The 19,185-nt window shown below is 35.1% G+C and overlaps 1 protein-coding gene across 1 annotated transcript in view; it reads right to left on the reverse strand.

The window, feature by feature from the left end:
• ZRANB3 (zinc finger RANBP2-type containing 3) overlaps positions 1 to 19,185 on the reverse strand; it is a 242,291-nt gene that overhangs the window by 69,077 nt on the left and 154,029 nt on the right. Inside the window, exons 7-8 of the mRNA XM_020288513.2 lie at positions 1,973 to 2,144; positions 722 to 838 (exon numbers count right to left, since the gene is read on the reverse strand). Coding sequence (XP_020144102.2) covers positions 722 to 838; positions 1,973 to 2,144 — 289 coding nt within the window. The remainder of the gene's footprint in view (positions 1 to 721; positions 839 to 1,972; positions 2,145 to 19,185) is intronic.

Raw genomic sequence — 19,185 nt, forward strand, 5'->3', positions numbered from 1 at the left:
TTGTCCATCATTCCACACTCTGCTTCCATGTGTATATGTTATTTAGTTCCCACTTATAAGTGAGAAAATGAGGTATTTGTCTTTCTGTGTCTAAGCTGTTTCACTTAAGAAATTAATCATACATTTCAAAAGGGCACATTTCATTTTGTGTAAATATACTCCAACAATCCTCACTTTAAGAAATTATGTCATAAAAAAAAATCACACTCATTAGTATTTACAAGTTCTACCATGCTGGGTAAAAAAAACCCCAACAATCTATAAGATGAGTTTACTTGATAGTCAAATAAGATTTAAACTCTAAAATCCTCTATTTTTCACTTTTAGACAAACATTGTGAGCCCATCTACCTCTGTAGGATATTGCAAACAGAATGGCAATGGAAGATGATTGACTGAAATTAAAAAAAAAGATTATCTGCAGTAATTATGTAGTAAAACCATGAGAAAAGCTGATAATAAAGTTGAATATACTTATATCCTTTATGTATATACATTATACTCCCTCATCAAAGTATATCTGTATATTTAGAAATGATCAATATATGAATATAATGGTATTTGTCATGCTATTGTTTACTTTGAATATGTCTAATTTTTTCCATAATAGTTAAACATGGCAAAGACATATTATAATATATAAATAGTGTGCTATCAAAAATATCAAAATACATTGAATAATTTGTATGAAGATAAATACAAGATGGTCCAGCAATGAGTACCTTGGCAATAGCAGTTTGTTTAAACATTCGAGTAATCAACCCCATGACAGTCTCTGTGGCACCTGAATTTGGACCTCTCATTAATTTTTCCCACTCTTCAAAGCTGGCATTCAATTCCTATGTGGGAAAAAATAACATTGTTTAGGACTATAGCATAAAGGACAGAACAATTAATGCAGTCATGAATCATGTCCTACTTTTTTTCTTTTCTGTATAGAAAGATATAAAAAGCAAATTCCCAAGATGCCAATGTGTTCATTTAAAAACATCAATGCAGAGGTAGGTCAGTCACATGTTCATGCTAATTATAGACACCAATGCCAAGCTGTGGATGGAAAAAAAGCCCTTTGCTAACATCATAAAATCAAACAATTACAGCTTCCTCTTAAGGAGATATATTTTATAAAGTGAACATAAAAATTTACATCCATAAGAAAGAGTGATAGTAAAAATATACATGGTAGCAAAGTATTTTTATAAAAAAATATGGTTTTATTTAAATAAGCATAAAGACTTGGGGCATATTAGTTAAATATAAATGAAATATTATCATATACTGATTTCATTTCATTTTTCTAATGCTAAAATAATAAAGAAACTGAGATCATTCTCATTTTTAAAATAACATATTGCTCAATGTTTACAAAATGCTTACTCTAAGCTTTCAAGATAAAACAATGAAAAACTCTTTGTCAACAAAGTCCTGTCTAGATTCGAAGAAATTTCAGAGAATATATAAACATGCCCCCAAAGTAAATATGGATATGGATTAGGTAAAACACACTTTTGGTTTTCTGATATGTTGAACTTCACCTCTTACAACATGATCACAGAGTTTTAGGATTTCAAGAATAGGGCTACAACCAAGTTATTCTAGAAGACAGCAATTTATATTTAACAAAAAATCCCTAGAGCAAGAAACACAATTTTCCTTGCTAATTATTGGGTTTTATAACCCATAGATATTTAGAATTTTTAATATTAAATCTTTGTTGCAACTGAAGTACTTTTTTCTACATTCAGCAAAACTATTTTTAATTGCTAGGAAACTATATCTGTTCATATATTTAATGATCAAAATTAAGTTCTTGCTCTGTTCGTGAAATGATATAAAACCAATTCATATGCTCTATTAATTAAACCTATTTTAAGAAACCAGACCCTTCTGTGAAATATAAAATATGTAAAATCTTTAATAATATAATTTAAAATGATTTAAAGTAAGACTTTCAATCAAACAAGGGTTCTCACCTTGGCTGCTGCTGACGGAAGATCAAATGGAATACGTTGTCTAATTTTAGGGGGCAGTTGGGTTAAAACTTCAGACTTTAATCTTCTAATCATTATGTCACTTAATAGCTGGTGAAGTTCATTAAGATTTGATGCCCCTCTACAATCCCACTGAGGCCTTTTCCCAAAATATCTATTAATATGAAGAAAAAACATGTAGCAAAGCTGAATGCTAGAGTAAGAAAATAATTTATCCAGTGTATTCTTCCTTTTAATGATAAGGACCCATTTTCATTGTTATTTCTGAATGAAAATTCGTTTCAAAAAGCTCAGCCTGAGAAATAGTAATGAATAAGATTGGACATTACTCTCAACTAGCGAAAATGTTAGCGTCACTCTAAACATACTGTTTATATACTGAGTTAATGCAAGGCTGAGATGAACTGATAACTCTGAATTGCACTAGGTCAGGAGTCCTCAAACTTTTTAAACAGGGGGCCAGTTCACTGTCTCTCAGACCGTTGGAGGGCTGTGGGAGAGTGTGGTGCACATTCCACATATGTGCACTGTGGGCGGCTGCTAAGCAGGACAGGCAGCTCGGCAAAAACACCCAGTGGGCCGGATAAATGTCCTCAGCAGGCTGCATGTGGCCCACAGGCCATAGTTTGAGTACGGTGGGGGCACTACTGGCATTCTGGGTGGGCTCTCACAGGATAGTGCGTTTAGCAGATCTGGCCCCTAACTAGACATGAATGGCAGCCAGTCATAACCAAAAATACCTAGAACATTTTCTCTACCCTCTAGGATGAGATATTATTAACATCTCTAATTGAGCTGTTAAGCATAGCAGATTGATTATTTGGTGGTCTCATCTTCCTTTGAAAGCACTAGGTTGACAGCAAGGAATTTAAAACACACAGAAATCCACTGTGAAAGAGAGAATGAGATAGGAGACACCTGAGATTAAGAAATTTCAAGAAATATTTAGAAGGCACAACGCAGACAGACAATTGGTAACTGACTCGGCAAAAGAAAGAAAGCAACAACTTAAAATACTTGCAAAATACAATTTGAGAAGTTGTATTTTGAGAAGACCAGCAGTTGGGAAGCACCAAGCACTGTGAGCAAGTGTTAAGAGTTAAAATCTAGCAGATCAATTGAACTTATACATCAGGACATCTGGCTCAATAACAGCCCCCTATCATTGTGTCAATAAAAATACTACCCCATAAAATTCTCAAACATCTCCTAGGGGCTCATACTAACCACTAGTGAAAATAGTTGTTAAAGAATAATTAAAGATAATATTCCTATTAGGTTGAATTATGATTACTAATATTAATAATTTAAGTAAATATCCATTTTAATGTGGTGTATTTTAGCAAAAATAGGTGTCAATTTGAGAAACTCAGTACTTGCTAACATTAACTTCTTTTAGTTTAATGTATTAAACTAAACACACAGAAATAGTACACACATTAAAAATATGTATTTGTATGTAGACTTGATTAGAAAAGTAATGTATGATACAATGATACTGACACCATTCAGTTGTCATTAGTGGTGTCACTGTATAAAAATTTAATGGGGCCGGGCGTGGTGGCTCACACCTGTAATCCTAGCACTCTGGGAGGCTGAGGCAGGTGGATCACTCAAGGTCAGGAGTTCGAAACCAGCCTGAGCAAGAGCGAGACCCCCCCATCTCTACTAAAAATGGAAACAAATTAATTGGCCAACTAAAAATATATATAGAAAAAAAATTAGCCAGGCATGGTAGCACATGCCTGTAGTCCCAGCTATTCGGGAGGCTGAGGCAGAAGGATTGCTTGAGCTCAGGAGATTGAGGTTGCTGTGAGCTAGGCTGATGCCACGGCATTCTAGCCTGGGCAACAAAGTGAGACTCTATTTCAAAAAAAAAATTTTTTAATGCGTTTATTTATAACTGTTATAAATGGAATTGATGAAACTTGTTCATTGAATTGACTTCCTTTAATGCTTTATGTCGTTATATTAAAAATTCACACACTAATGAAAATGAAAAAATACTTGCCAATATCTGATTCTGTCACCCATTTTTCTATTCATATACTTAGGTACATTTTGACCTCATGGTTTAAAAAAAAAATCTAACATTCAGAACTACCAATAATGGCATGGAGAGGTTGGTAGGTTGTGTTTTGTTTATGGGTTTTTTTTTAAACAAAATATTTGCCACTAAAATAGATTCTTAAGCACACTTCCCACTTATGTAAGACATTCTGCAGGTGTGCAACATGCTAGCTGGAGGTCTTTTGGTGTGACTGTTACATGCTGGCTCAGACACCACACAGGTGTTTTCAAATAGGCCTACCACATAGGCCTCACTGCCTCCTGCAGAGCAGCAATATCTGTGTCCCAGAAGTGCAGATGTGTTTTGAAGTCTCAGCAATCTGATTTTGGAGTGCCATAGTACCAATACAGGTGTGTAATGATGAGGATTCTTCACTCCTCCAGGAGAGGGCACACTATTGAGAGAAGAGTTAGCTAGCTGCCTCCTGTGCATTTTACCATTGGTTGATTAGAAGCCATATGTCTGGAATGAACCATGGTTCAGAGGAATTATTTCTCACTGCCCCATCTCTTTGAGCTGGAACTTGGAATGCTAGAGGTAGCATTTGTTCTAAAGACCAGTTATTTGCTGAATTCTCAACCTCATGTTTAGGGTGCAAAGGAGAAATAAGAGAATAAGGAGCAGTAGAAGAGGTATCATATGTAAAAAGCTGGTCTCTTCTCATTAAATTAGATAGTAATTATATATACTTTTTCAAATATCTTACTTTTTAAAACAGATTTATTGAAATAGAATTTATAATGCCATACAATTCACCCAAAGTGTACAATCCAATGGTTTTTAGTATAGTCACAGATGTGTGCAACCATCACCATAGTAAATTTTAGGACATTTTCATCATCTCAAGATAGAACCCTGTGTCCTTATCACCCCAAACCTCTGTCATGCCTCCCCAGCTCTAAGCAACAACTCATCTATTTTCTATCTTTATACATTTCCCTATTATGGACTTTCCTGAGTAAAGTCATATAGTATGTGGTCTTTTGTGACTGGTTTCTTTCACCTAGCATGTGTTCAAGGTTCATCCATGTTATATCATGTATCAGTGTTTCATTCCTTTTTAAGGCTGAGTAGCATTTCATTGTGTAGATATACCACAATTTGTTTAGCCATTTATCCACTGATAGACATCTGGGTTGTTTCCAACTCTTGTCTTTTATGAATAAAGCTGCTATAAACATTCATGTACAAGTTTCTGTGTGGTCATATATTGTCATTTTTCCTGGGTATAGACCTAGGAGTGGAATGGCTGAGTCATATAATAACTCTATGTTTAACCATTTGAGAAAGGGCCAGAATGTTTCCCAAATCACCTGGATTAGTTTACATTCCCACCAGCTGCTTATGGGGGTTCCAATTTTTCCACATCCTTGCCAACCTTTTTGATTCTAGTCATCCTAGTGAGTATAAAGTGGTATCTCATTGTAGTTTTGATTTGCATTTCCTGATAATGATGTTAAGCATTTTTAAATGTGTTTGTCATTTGTATATCTTTTTTAGAGCAGTGTCTATTCAAATCCTTTGCCTGATTTTGAATTGTGTTGTCTTTTTATTATTGGGTTGTAAGAGTTCTTTATATGTCCTAGCACAAGTCCCTTATTAAATATATTTCTTGCAAATATTTTCTCCCATTCTATATGTTATCTTTTCAATTTCTTGATGGTACCCCTTGAAGTCCAAAAGTTACTCATTTTGATGAAGTACAATTTATCTGGTTGTTCTTTTGTTACTAGTACTTTCAATGTCCTATTTAAAAACATCCTGCCAAATCCAAGATATGAAGATTTATCTATATGTTTTCTAAAGGTTTTCTAGTTTTTGCTTTTAGTTCAGTTTTTTGATCCATTCTGAGTTGATTTTTATATATGGTGTGAGGTGATGGTCCAAATTCATTCTTTTCTGTGAGGCTATCCAGTTGTCCCAGAACCATCTGAATGCATTGATAGTACAGTAGTTTTATCTGGACTATCAACTCTATTCCATTGATCCAGATATCTGCCCTTGTGTTAGTACCACACTATCTTGATTACAATTGTAACCAAGCCTTCTAAACATATTTTTCTTTTTTAAGATTGTTTAGGCTATTCTGGGTTCCTTAAAATTTCATATAAATTATAGAATGACCTTGTCAATGTACAAAGAAGTCATCTGAGATTTGGATAGGGATTGTAGATAAGTTTGAGGAATATTACCACTGTAACAGTCCTGAATCTTTCCGATCCATGAACATAGCTGTCTGCTCCCTAATTTAGATCTTCTTTAATTTATTTCAACATGTTATAATTTTAAGAATATAAATTTTGCATATCACTTATTAAATTTATTCCTAAATATCTTCTTTTTGATGCTATTGTTAATACAATTTTCTTCATTTCATTTTGAGATTGTTCATTACAAGTGTATAGAAATATAATTAATTTTTGTATATTGATCTTATATCCTCCAAACTTGCTAATTTATTAGCTTTAATAGTTTTTTAGTGGATTTCTTAAGATTTTCTATACACAAGATCATGTCTTCTGCAAACAGACAGTTTTATTTCTTCCTTTCCAATCTTTTTTTCCTTGCCTAATTGCTCTGGCTAGAAGTTCTAGTTCAATGCTGAACGGAAGTAGTGATAGCAGACATCACTGTCTTATGCCCATCTTAGAGAAAAGTATTCAGTCTTTGACTATTAAGTGTGGTTTTACCTGTGGGTTGTTTTGTAAATGCCATTTATCAGGTTGAAAATGTTGGTAATTATACTTTTGACATTTGAGAATTAGCCTTTGAATTGTTTTTTGGAAATAAATTGCCTTACATTGGCAGACAAAGACTGTGTTGATGTGGTTAAGGAAAAAGATAAAGAGGATAAATAGGATCTGAACTGAGGATGTAGCTGTGGAGAAAAGCTAGATACAGATTAGAGAAGTGTTAAAACAACAGGGTCTGCAGGACATGGTAACTGGATGCCAGTGGTAAAGTATAAGCAGCAGTTAGGACTTCCAGGTTTTAACTTGTAAGACTGAATCTTAATCAACCAAGATTGAATCTACTGAGTGAAGAACAGTTTTTCAGGGGGAAAGTTAAATACAGTTTTGAATATGTTTTATATACTTATATAGATACACTGAAGATTCCTAGTACATTGTATTGGTTGAATTTTTAGAAGAATACAGTAGGCTAGAGATATAGATGCCACGTGAGTTTTGTAGTTAAAGCCAGAAAGCCAGCTGAAACTAGTCAGTGACGGAGGAAAACATGAAAAGGAAAGATGGTCATTTTTCTTCTGCCACCCTAGAAATAATTCCTATTATTCCCTCTAACAAAATTTCCTCCAAATCACTGGCCTGTTCAAATATAATTTTTGAATTGGTATAACCCCACTGGAATTTATGAGTCCTAATGCATGCTTAGATTAAAGACAATAAAAATGGTTTCACAAAATAGTTTTTGAAATAATTTTGATTTATATACCTATATTCAATAAAGATATCACAAACATAGTCCAATTATCAAACAAGATACACAATAAACCAGTGATTGCATAATAGTCACTTATGAAAACTATGCACATCAATTTTTCATTTCTAAAAGGAAAATTATAAAATATGAAAAAATGTACACACATATTTAGTATTATATGTATATTTAAAAATTTATTTTATAAGTAAAATATGAGCAATGGTGATTCCCTCCAACCCACACCATGAACTCTTTTATTTTGTATTTATTTATTTATTTATTTGGTTCTGTTTCTCTAGAGAAGAGTAGAATTTTATTACCTTTTTTTCTTTTGCTTTGTTTTTGCAGAGATGCGGTCTCACTATGTTGTCTAGGCTGTTCTTGAACTCTTGGCCTCAAGTGATCCTCTTGCCACAGCCTCCTACGGTGCTGGGATTACAGGCATGAGCCTCTATGCCCAGGCTGTACCACAAACTCTTACAGAAGTATAGTGTACTTAAAAACTTGGCTTGGAAACACTGCCTACACCAAGTATTTTCTCATGCTTTACCAATTTTATGATATTAGAGGGTATTCACAAAATTTCATGAAGAGAAATTAGTTGTCAGTTTCTCCTCCCAGTATCCTACACTTTCTCAATCTTTAGCCCCAGACTCATAATCATGAAGCTTATGAATATTTGCTCTTAGATTATCTCTTTGTTCCTACCACCTCTTTTGTTTGCTTAAATTATCATTTATTTCAGATGTTAAGTTATAATGTTATAACTTGTGTATCATAACATTAGACGTGGATGCTCATAGTGTGTTATTTGATATTGGTAAGAATGATGCATACTGTGGAAAAAAAAGCTGACCAGTTTTTCCTTAGTAAGATCTGTTTACTTGGTATTCTTTGTGGTAGCCACCAGAACTTACTTTTGACTAGATGGCTGCCTACAGCATTTAGCTGCTCTTTTTATATTTTATTAATAGAACTATATTTTTAAAGAATATTTTTATCAAAGCAATACCTACATATAGTTTAAAATACCAGATAAAAAGCCTCCCATACAAAGTTCAGGCTTTGATATCTCCTCCCTGCTTCAAACTCAGGATAGATAAAATATAAAAAAAAACCAAAAATTCACATTTAGGGACAAAGACCAAGAGAAATGTCTCTGTGGCCCAGAAACAGAACAAAAATATAAAGAAGAGAACAGGGTTGAAGCTATGAATATGCTTGCTTTATGTCTAAGAACAGGCAGCGAGAGCGAAGAACTCAAGAGTTGTAGGGACAAAGTATTTTTTTTGTACAATTTTGATATACAGTGAATTTTCTAGGAATTGTAAATGCCGTTACCTCAAAGGGATACTTTGCTTTGTTTGAAATTTAACCCAGAGTGGTTTACCACTAGCAAATCATGCCCCTAACACTAATGGCACTGGGGTAGCCAAACTAAAAATACACACAGCCATCTTAGCTTGCATTTGTGGAAGAAGTGTTTACAATGATTCTATACATATGTCAAATTTCAACAATGTTGTGATTCACATTTTCCCACATATATCTCTGAAATTCAAAGATGTGTATCAGTGTAAATGTAGCATTACCTTGGTGGTATGTAAAAAAATAGTACATATTAAAATAAATGAAGTCTTAGAGTCAATATAATATAATATATAAATATACTCATTTCAAATTATCTTCTGGTATAGTCATTCCCATCTATTTACATATTTAAGTACATATTTTATTATATTTAATAGTTTCCTTAATTTTTATTTCTCTTCTATGTTATGCTGGGGTTCCATTAATTTTTGAAATTATATGTAGACATAGATTAATATCGCTATAAATTTCACCTCAATATAATAAGGGGAGAATTATAAAACATTTATTACGAAAAGTAGGCACTAAGTTGATAGGGTTGAGAAACACCGCTCTACAATATGACTGCTTGCCTGTTCTCCTTATACTAATTTATAGCTATTATATAATAAATATATGAGACTAAGTTGTGGGGGGAAAAGGTATTTAATATTCATGTAATTCAATCTTTAAAACAAAGTAAATAAACAAAAGCCCCCAAAGAGCAATAAATCCACCCCCCAACCCCTACATTCAGGAAGATGAAATATACAAGATATTAAATGACTTAAAGTAGAAAACTAAAAGTATTTTGAAAGGTAAACATTAACACAATATGCAACACTGTATAGCCAAAAATATGATAGAATGGTGACTCTTATCAATGTAAATAAAATGTAAAGAAATGAATGCATCATAAGCTAAAAGCTATATTAAATTGAACCCATAAAGTCAAATTCTCTTCAATTGAATGGGTATATGCCAGGGTAAGCTGGTAGTTCTGAACTACTCCATCTCCCACATTTCTAATCTCTCCTACACAATGCTAGCACGGTCTTCCTAAAATATTCATAATATTCCCTTGCTTAAAAACATTCAATGGGAAACTTCAAGTTTCTGGTCTAGGATGTAAGTAGCTTAGAAGTCACAACTCCATCCCAACAAGAAATAAAGTTAAACAAACTGAGAAACCAGGAACTCTTCTTAGATTTGTAGGAGGAGTAAGGTCACAGGGCAAATTGATGCCCCTAAAATGGGAGAGACAGATAGGTAGATACAGAGTCACAAGTTATCAGATTAGAAATCCCTGGGCAGAAATCTCCATGAAAATCAGTGCCAGGGTAGAACAATCTGAACTATAATTAATCAATTGCTGGAGGCTCCGTGTGGACAACTCTTGAGTTAAGAAGTGCAGGGAACCCAGTCATGGGGAACCATATACTTTTGTAAGTTTTTACCTATAGTAGCTCTACCAGGTCCTTACAGTGAATACGAGTGAAAAATTCCCTCATGTCTCTAGGAAAGGTTGGAGAAAAGGAACCACTTTGAAAGACACCAGAGTATTCTGTTCTTAACAACGTCTGCCTTCAGGAGAAAATATTTTACCAGAGCCAAACTTATCTGGAGGAAGAGAAATACCCAACTCCAGCTCCTCCCACACCCACACACCCCCATCCCTCCTGTCCCACCTAATAAGGAAAAAACAAAACAAAACTGAGAAGCGCTAGTGAAGTTCACAGTCCAGGGGTACCACCAGCTCACCAAAAGACTGAGAACTAATCAATAGGATTATCAAACTCTTCTCCCCCTACACCTTTGCACTACATTACTACAGGTCTACTAAAGTTCCTTTTATGCATACATCATGTCCACCTTTCAACAAAAAAGTACATGGCATACTAAAAAGAAAAAAACATAGTTTGAAGAGACTGAACAAACATTAGAACCAGAGTCAGGTATGGTAGGGATGCTGGAATTATCAGACCAGAAATTATTTAAAAATATGAATAATATGCTAAGGGATTACTGGAAAAACTAGATAACATACAAGAATAGATGAATGTAAGCAGAAACATGGAAATTCTCAGAAAGAATCAAAAAGAAATGACGGAGATCAAAAACATTGTAACAGAAATGAAAATTGTCTTTGATAGCCTCATTAATAGACTGGACATGGCCAAGGAAAGACATCTATGAGGTTGGAAATATGATAATAAAAACTTTTAAAACTGAAAAGCAAAGGGAACCAACCCGCCCCCCCCCAGAATATAGAAGAACTGTAGGAAAATCACAAAAGATATAACATACATGAAATGGAAATACCAGAAAAAGAAAAAGAGAAAGGAACAAAAGCAATATTTGAAGCAATAATGACTGAGAATTTCCCGCAAATTAATGTCAGATACAAAAACATAGAGCAGGATATTTGGAAAACACCAAACAGGATAATAAAAATAAATAAATACACCCTTCATCTAAGCTTATCATAGTTATACTATAGAAACTCAAAGATAAAAGGAAAATCTTGAAAGAAGATAGAAGATAAAAACACTTTACCTACCTATAGAGGAGCAAAGATAAAAGAATTATACAACTTCTTTTGGCCAGGCGTAGTGGCTCATGCCTATAATCCCAGCTCTCTGGGAGACCAAGGCGGGCGGATTGCTTAAAGTCAGGAGTTCAAAACCAGCTGAGCAAGAGCGAGACCCTGTCTCTACTATAAATAAAAAGAAATTAGTTGGCCAACTAATATATATAGAAAAAATTAGCTGGGCATGGTGATGCCTGTAGTCCCAGCTACTCGGGAGGCTGAGGCAGCAGGATTGCCTGAACCCAGGAGTTTGAGGTTGCTGTGAGCTAGGCTGACGCCACAGCACTCACTCTAGCCTGGACACCAGAATGAGTCTCTGTCTCAAAAAAAAAAACAAAACTTCTTTTTAGAAACAATGCAAGCAAGAAGAGTAGAGTGAAATTTTAAAGTATTGAGAAAAAAACCCCTAGAATTATATACCCTGTGAAATTATTCTTCAAGAGTAAAGGAGAAATACACACTTTCATGGACAAATAAAATTGAGGGAATTTGTTGGTAGAAAACCTGACTTGCAAGGAATGTTAAAAGAAGTTCTTTATTGAGAAGGAAAGATAAAGGTAAGAAACTCAGATCTACATAAAGGAAGAGGCCTGTGCGGTGGCTCACGCCTGTAATCCTAGCACTCTGGGAGGCTGAGGTGGGAGGATTGCTTGAGCTCAGGAGTTCGAGACCAGCATGAGTAAGAGCGAGACCCTGTCTCTACTATAAATAGAAAGAAATTAGCCAGGCACGGTGGTGTGTGCCTGTAGTCCCAGTTACCCAGGAGGCTGAGGCAGAAGGATTACTTGAGCCTAGGAGTTTGAGGTTGCTGTGAGTTAGGCTGACGCCACGGCACTCTAGCCCAGGCAAGAGAGTAAGACTTTGTCTTAAAAAAAAATCCATATAAAGCAAAACACCAAAAATGAACTTCAATGTCAAGTACAGACATAGGGTGATAATGTGTCAAAGCAGGTTCACAAATTGTAACAAACATACCACTGTGGTGCAGGATGTTGACAGTGAAGGGCAGAGAATTGTGCATGTATAGAGACGGGGTATATCTACTTTCCATTCAATTTAGCTGTGAGCCTACAACTGCTCTGAAAAAATACAGTTTATTTACTAATCAAAAACAAAAAGTAGTGTGTATTTGTTTAGTTCTGTCATTGCCCTTCATATTCTCACAATCCCCCACCCCTATCCACTGAGGCTATAGATCTTAGCCATACTTACAATGGTTTCAGAATGCATGGGATATCGGGCTGGGGGCCTCTTAAATGCCTAGGGCTAGGAATTTTCAAAGGCTTATAAGATGTCTTTAAAATCTCATAAACAAAATAAAAAGAATAAATTATTGGCTCCAAAATACCAAAAAAACCTCTATCAATAAATATCTATACAGTTATAACATCAAGGCCAATGATAAGTTATAGTAAAGTATACTCTGTGAATTAATTCTTTTAGCCCTACAACTCTATGAGATAGGTAAAGTATCAGTATTATCCCCATTTTATAGATGAGGAAACTGAGGTATATATTAATAGAAAGGTTGAAGAATTTGCCCAACATCTCACAGATGGTAATGGTTGTGCTGGGATTTGAACCTGGGCAGTCTGACCCCAAAGTCCTGCTTAACTAAAAGCAAACTTTTATCTAATGATGTCAAAATTATATTCAGTGTGGTTCTTGGGATAATTTTACTATGCCTGAGTTCACGTGGGGTGGGGAAGGGCTGGAAAAAAAGCAGGAGATCCTGAGACCAGGAAACATTCCTCGTTTTAGGGCTTGGCCTTTATTTTCCTGATCCTCAATTTCTACGTGTATAAAGTGAGAAGGTCCACTGTTTGGGGAGTAGTTGAATAAAATGTAGGGCATGCCAACTATGGAATATTAAACAACTATTCATAAGAACCAGTTAGGTCTTTACATATGGAATAAGAGGAAAGTTGAGCCGAGGCGGGCGGATTGCTCAAGGTCAGGAGTTCAAAACCAGCTGAGCAAGAGCGAGACCCCGTCTCTACTATAAATAGAAAGAAATTAACTGGCCAACTGATATATATATAAAAAAATTAGCCGGGCATGTTGGCGCATGCCTGTAGTCCCAGCTACTCGGGAGGCTGAGGCAGAAGGATCGCTCGAGCCCAGGAGTTTGAGGTTGCTGTGAGCTAGGCTGACGCCACGGCACTCACTCTAGCCTGGACAACAAACCGAGACTCTGTCTCAAAAAAAAAAAAAAAAAAAAAAAAGAGGAAAGTTGAAAGATATATGTTATATGAAAAATGAAAGTTGCAGAGTAATGTTCGGTATGAAGGATTATATGTGAGAATATGTACATGCATTTGTATATCTGTATAATAATGAAAACAGCTCCCAAAGAATTTGCATTAAGATACAATGACATTGTTTACCTTGAGAGTGATGGTGGTGGGGATTTAAAAGGTTAAGGGAAAAACTGAGGTTTTGTTACCCCATTTTGTTTTTACTTTGTCTATTTGAAAGTTTAAAATAACTCATGCTTTTGTAATTCAAATAAAATTTAATTAAGTAAAAAAAATCTTTAAAAAACACAAACTTTCAATGGCTCCCCACTTCACAGAGCAGTGGTCTTCAAAGTAGGGGCATAGGTATACCCTAGAGGAGCACAAGTCAACCCATTGAGCTTCAGGAAGAAACTCTCTATACACTGCATTCTTATCTCAGTTTTTAATTAGTGTTTCTTTCATATAAGGTTTTAAATGTACATTATGCTTAGAACAGTAACATGAATATAATTTACAAAAAACAAACATATATTGGCAATATGCTAGAAAATAATGCTTTAAAATAGAGTGTATGAAAAGTTGAGAAGACTGGCAAGTGCCCAGCAAGCAAGAGCATGACCTGACAGACAAATTTGGCTGGTAAAGATACAATAAGCCCATTTTAGAGTTAGTCACTTTAAATACTTACACAGAATTAAAAATAAAAAATTAAGTAAAAATATTTAACATGAGAAAAAAGATACAACAAATTACACAATTTAAGAAGTTTATAAATGCTTACAGATGTTTTCAAATCCAGAAAAATAACATATTTTTATTAACATACATATACAATGCTTTTTCTACATTTTTCTTTTTTTTTTTTTTTTTTTTTTTTTTTTTGAGACAGAGTCTCACTTTGTTGCCCAGGCTAGAGTGAGTGCCGTGGCCTCAGCCTGGCTCACAGCAACCTCAATCTCCGGGGCTCAGCGATCCTACTGCCTCAGCCTCCCAAGTAGCTGGGACTACAGGCATGCACCACCATGCCCGGCTAATTTTTTGTATATATATTTTTAGTTGGTCAATTAATTTATTTCTATTTTTGGTAGAGACAGGGTCTCGCTCAGGCTGGTTTCGAACTCCTGACCTTGAGCAATCCGCCCGCCTCGGCCTCCCAAAGTGCTAGGATTACAGGCGTGAGCCACCACGCCCGGCCTTACATTTTTCACTGCTTATGCTTTGACTACCTCTTCAGGTGACAATGACTTATATTCTCTATAGGGAAATGGGATAATTCAGTCTTTACTCAGCATGATCAAATTTTGTTATTAATGATAATTTTTAAGAGTTTCAACTCATTGCTATGTTCTATAAAATTTTTTTAAAATTATCAAATTTGGAAAAAAATACTTCTCATGTTTCTGTCATATATGAGCTGTAAGATGTGGAAGGATTATTATACATTATTCTGTGGCTCTGTACATTTCAACCTTGATTCTCTTCCACTACTCACATAGGACATGTTCATGCTGCACCGTATCTGCCAGCCCTGCACCAGGATCATTCCTGAAAACCATTCCTATACCAGGTGAGCTAGCAATAACCTTACTATATACACAAATATAGCCCACTAAACCCAAACTAAATGTATCCCCAAAGCAGTTTCCTCTTAGCTTGATAACAAAATGTATGCTGACATTCCAATACCACAAAATGCAAAAAATATATATATGAAGAGAGGAAATTGGACTGAACAGCAATTTTTTAACCTATTAAGATTAAAGTAGCTCACTTCTATAAATTTGATAAGGACTTATGATCCTATAAAAATTGCCAAAACCTCTGAAGGCCTTGAAATGACCTATAAAAATGAAATAGGGTTTTTCATTTTTTTAAGGAGATGAGGTCTCACCATGTTGCCCAAGCTGGAGTACAGTGGCTATTCATAGGCACCTTGAACTCCTGGGCTTTAAGTCATCCTTCTACTTCAGCCTCCTGAGTAGCTGAGACAACAAACGCACACCATCATACCCAACTAAAAGTGAGAGATTTGAAGTTTAAGGTTCATTAGTTTTGTGGCAATAAAAGAAAATTATAAAACAAATTTTTAAGTACAATATCAAAGAGGTAAAGTGTATAGATAAAAAAGTATAAATGAGTGAGAAAAAAAGAAATATTTTAAAAGGACAAAGTAGAAGCAGTACAGTTTGCATAGAATTAAAATAAAAGGGGCCGGGCATGGTAGCTCACACCTGTAGTCCCAGCATTTTGGAAGGCCAAAATGAGAGAACTGCTAGAGGCAGTTCTTGAGACCAGTCTGTGCAACATGGTGAGACCTCGTGTCTACAAAAAAATAAGAAAAATTAGCTGGGTGTGGTGGCACACACCTGTAGTCCTAGCTACTCGGGAGGCGGAGGCAGGAGGATGGCTTGAGCCCAGGAGTGTGAGGCTGCAGTGAGCTATGATCATGCCACTGCACTCCAGTATGGGATACAGAGCTCCGCCCTGTCTCTGAAAAAAAAAAAAAGGCCAGGAGTGGTGGCTCACTCCTATAATCCTGGCACTTTGGGAGGCTGAGTAGGAGGATTGTTTGAGGTCAGGAGTTCAAGACTAGCCTGAGCAACACAGCAAAACCCTGTCTACAAAAAGAACCAGAAAAATCAGCTGAGTGTGGTGGCATGCACCTGTAGTCCCAGCTACAACTAAGGCTGAGGTGGGAGGATCTCTTAACCCCAGGTGTTTAAGGTTGCAGTGAGCTATGATGATGCCACTGCATTTTAGCCTAGGCAACAGAGTGAGACCCTGTCTCGAAACAAAACAAAACAAACAAAACAAAACCTAAAGGACCCTTAGTTCCTAACAAACTAAAATTAACAACAAAAAAATTGCAAATGTCTCTAAAGAAGGTATAAAACATGAAAGGGGTATAACCCCCTTTTTTAGGGGTTAGAATAGGTATTTTCTCATTCAGAATTACAAAGTAAATAAAAGTTCATTTCTCCTTTTCCAAACAAAAGAATAAACTTTTTAATCTCCCTTTTTGATCATACATAATTTAAATAGAGGCATTTCCCAAGAGGTACTTAGCTTATGATGACAAAACAGGAAGTTGATGGTCAAGAACATGTATGCTTATTTGTGTTCATGAACACATACTCATGAACATACACACACATACACAGAGTTAACTTTTGACTTTGTAAATCACCTTTTTATTTTTATTGGCTTATATATATATGTATGTATGTATTTATGAATGAATGAATGAATGACAGGTCTTGCTCTGTCAACCTGACTAGAGAGCGCAGTGGTGTCAGAGCTCATTTCAACCTCAAATTCCTGGGCTCAAGTGATCCTCCCGCATCAGCCTCCTCAGTAGCTGGGACTACAGCTATGCACCACCACACCCAGCTACTTTTTCTATTTTCAGTAGAGACAGGGTTTTGCTGTTCTTTAATTCCTGACTTCAAGTAATCTTACCACCTGGCCTCCCAAAGGCATTTATCATTTGAAATGTGTGCCTTATCTGGGTACTGATTCAAACAAACTATAAGGGGGAAACTAAAAAACTCAACACTGTAAAATTATGCTCTTCAGAAGACAACTGAAAATGTGAACATTTCCTGGATTTTTTGATCATATTAAGGGATTATTAATTTTAATTTTTAAGGTGTGATAACACTATTATAATTCATTGTTTTTAAGAAGAATTCTTCCCTACTCTTTAGAGACATATGTTGAAATATTTTATGGATAAAATACAATGTCTAGGATTTCCTTCAAAATAACACAGGGCAGGGGAGATAGATGGGAGCATAGCTAAAACAAAATTGGCCATGAGTTGACAACTGTTGAAACTGGGTGATGAGTACATGGGGGTTCATTATAATATAGCAACTACTTTTGTATTTATTGAATTTTCTAAGTAATAAAATATTTTAAATACCAGGGAATAAACTAAGAAACAAAAGTCATGGAATCCAAGAATGTAGGGATCCATGAGAGAGGAGTGGCACAAGAAAATTTAGGGTGACAGCTTTGTACCAGGCCTAAAGAAAAAACAGTCTAGACTGGAGCATAACAGAAGACTGTGGGAGGGAAGCCCTTGGAAAAAGAAAAAAGGATTATTTTTTGTGCTTGTAAGATCTGTAGGAAGTTTACAGACAGATCTACTGGAATCTTTCAGTAAACAAACAGCAACATAGAAAACAGCTATATGGAAAACCAAATAGATGGGAAACAAGGAAATAATTAATTATAAGGTAAACAAAAGTTGACCAAGAAAGGAACAACTACTTGATTTATTAGAGAATACTGTTAATTTAGTCCATTGATTTATTTACTAAGTCAATATCATAAAAAATACATTGAATTACCAAATTATTAAAATATTGGAAAGAGAATGGAAGAAAAGTGGTGGCAAAGGATGTTTAAATTCTTATTCTTTTCACTTTTTAGTTATGTAATTTGACAAGTTACTTAACCTTTCCAAACCTCAGTTTTTTCATCAATAAAATGGATATACTATCATCTACCTTATAGGATTATTGAAAGAATTAAAGATAATACATCTAAACTAGGTGCAGTGGCTCACACCTGTAATCCTGTACTCCGGAAGGCTGAGGTGGGAAGATCACTGAGGTCAGGAGTTTGAGACCAGCCTCTGCAAGAGCAAGACCCCATCTCTACTAAAAACAGAAAAAGTTAGCTGGGCATGGTGGCACGAACCTATAGTCCCACCTACTCGGGAAGCTAAGGCAGGAGAATCACTTGAGTCCAGAATTTTGAGGTGGCAATGAGCTATAATCATGCCACTGAAGTCTAGCTAGGGCAAGAGAGTAAGACTATGCCTCAAAAAAAAAAAAAAAAAAGACAATGCATCTAAAACACATGGTATAGTATCTTATATATAAGGTATAGAATAAAGCCAATAAAAGTTATGTATTTTAGTTACTGATACAGAAAAATGTCCTAAAAATAGTATTAAACGAAAAAAGCATATTATAGAAAAGTATGCACAATATGGCCCTGTTTTTATAAAATTACTTATCCATCCATCCATCCATCCACCCTTATGTACTTAAGCAGAGAAGCGATGTAGAGGGAAACTTACCAAAACACATCAGTAACAGTTATCTCTGGACAGAGAGATTTCAACTGCCTTTTACATATTTTTAAATGTTTTCTCTTTGCGTGGTTTGTTAAAATAGGTATGAATCACTTTTCCAAAAGCAATAAGCTATTATACCTTTAATAAGTAAGGAAACAGAACAACTTGTAAAGACAATGTTAAAGCATTTATTGGTAAGTGAAAATGAGCAGTTGACAGCATTACATGTAAGCTAGATTAAACCTATGGAAAAATTATCAAATATATGGACAGGAATAGAAATAAAGAAAAAATGAAAACAATTTGTTGGTATAGTAGGATTATAGTATTTTTCCTTTCTATTTTTATTGTTATAGTGATACATATTTAAGTATGTATATTTTAAAAGTTCTTACGCAGACTAAGCCAAAA

Source organism: Microcebus murinus, chromosome 8 (genome assembly GCF_040939455.1).
Source record: "Microcebus murinus isolate Inina chromosome 8, M.murinus_Inina_mat1.0, whole genome shotgun sequence".
Lineage (NCBI taxonomy): Eukaryota > Metazoa > Chordata > Mammalia > Primates > Cheirogaleidae > Microcebus > Microcebus murinus.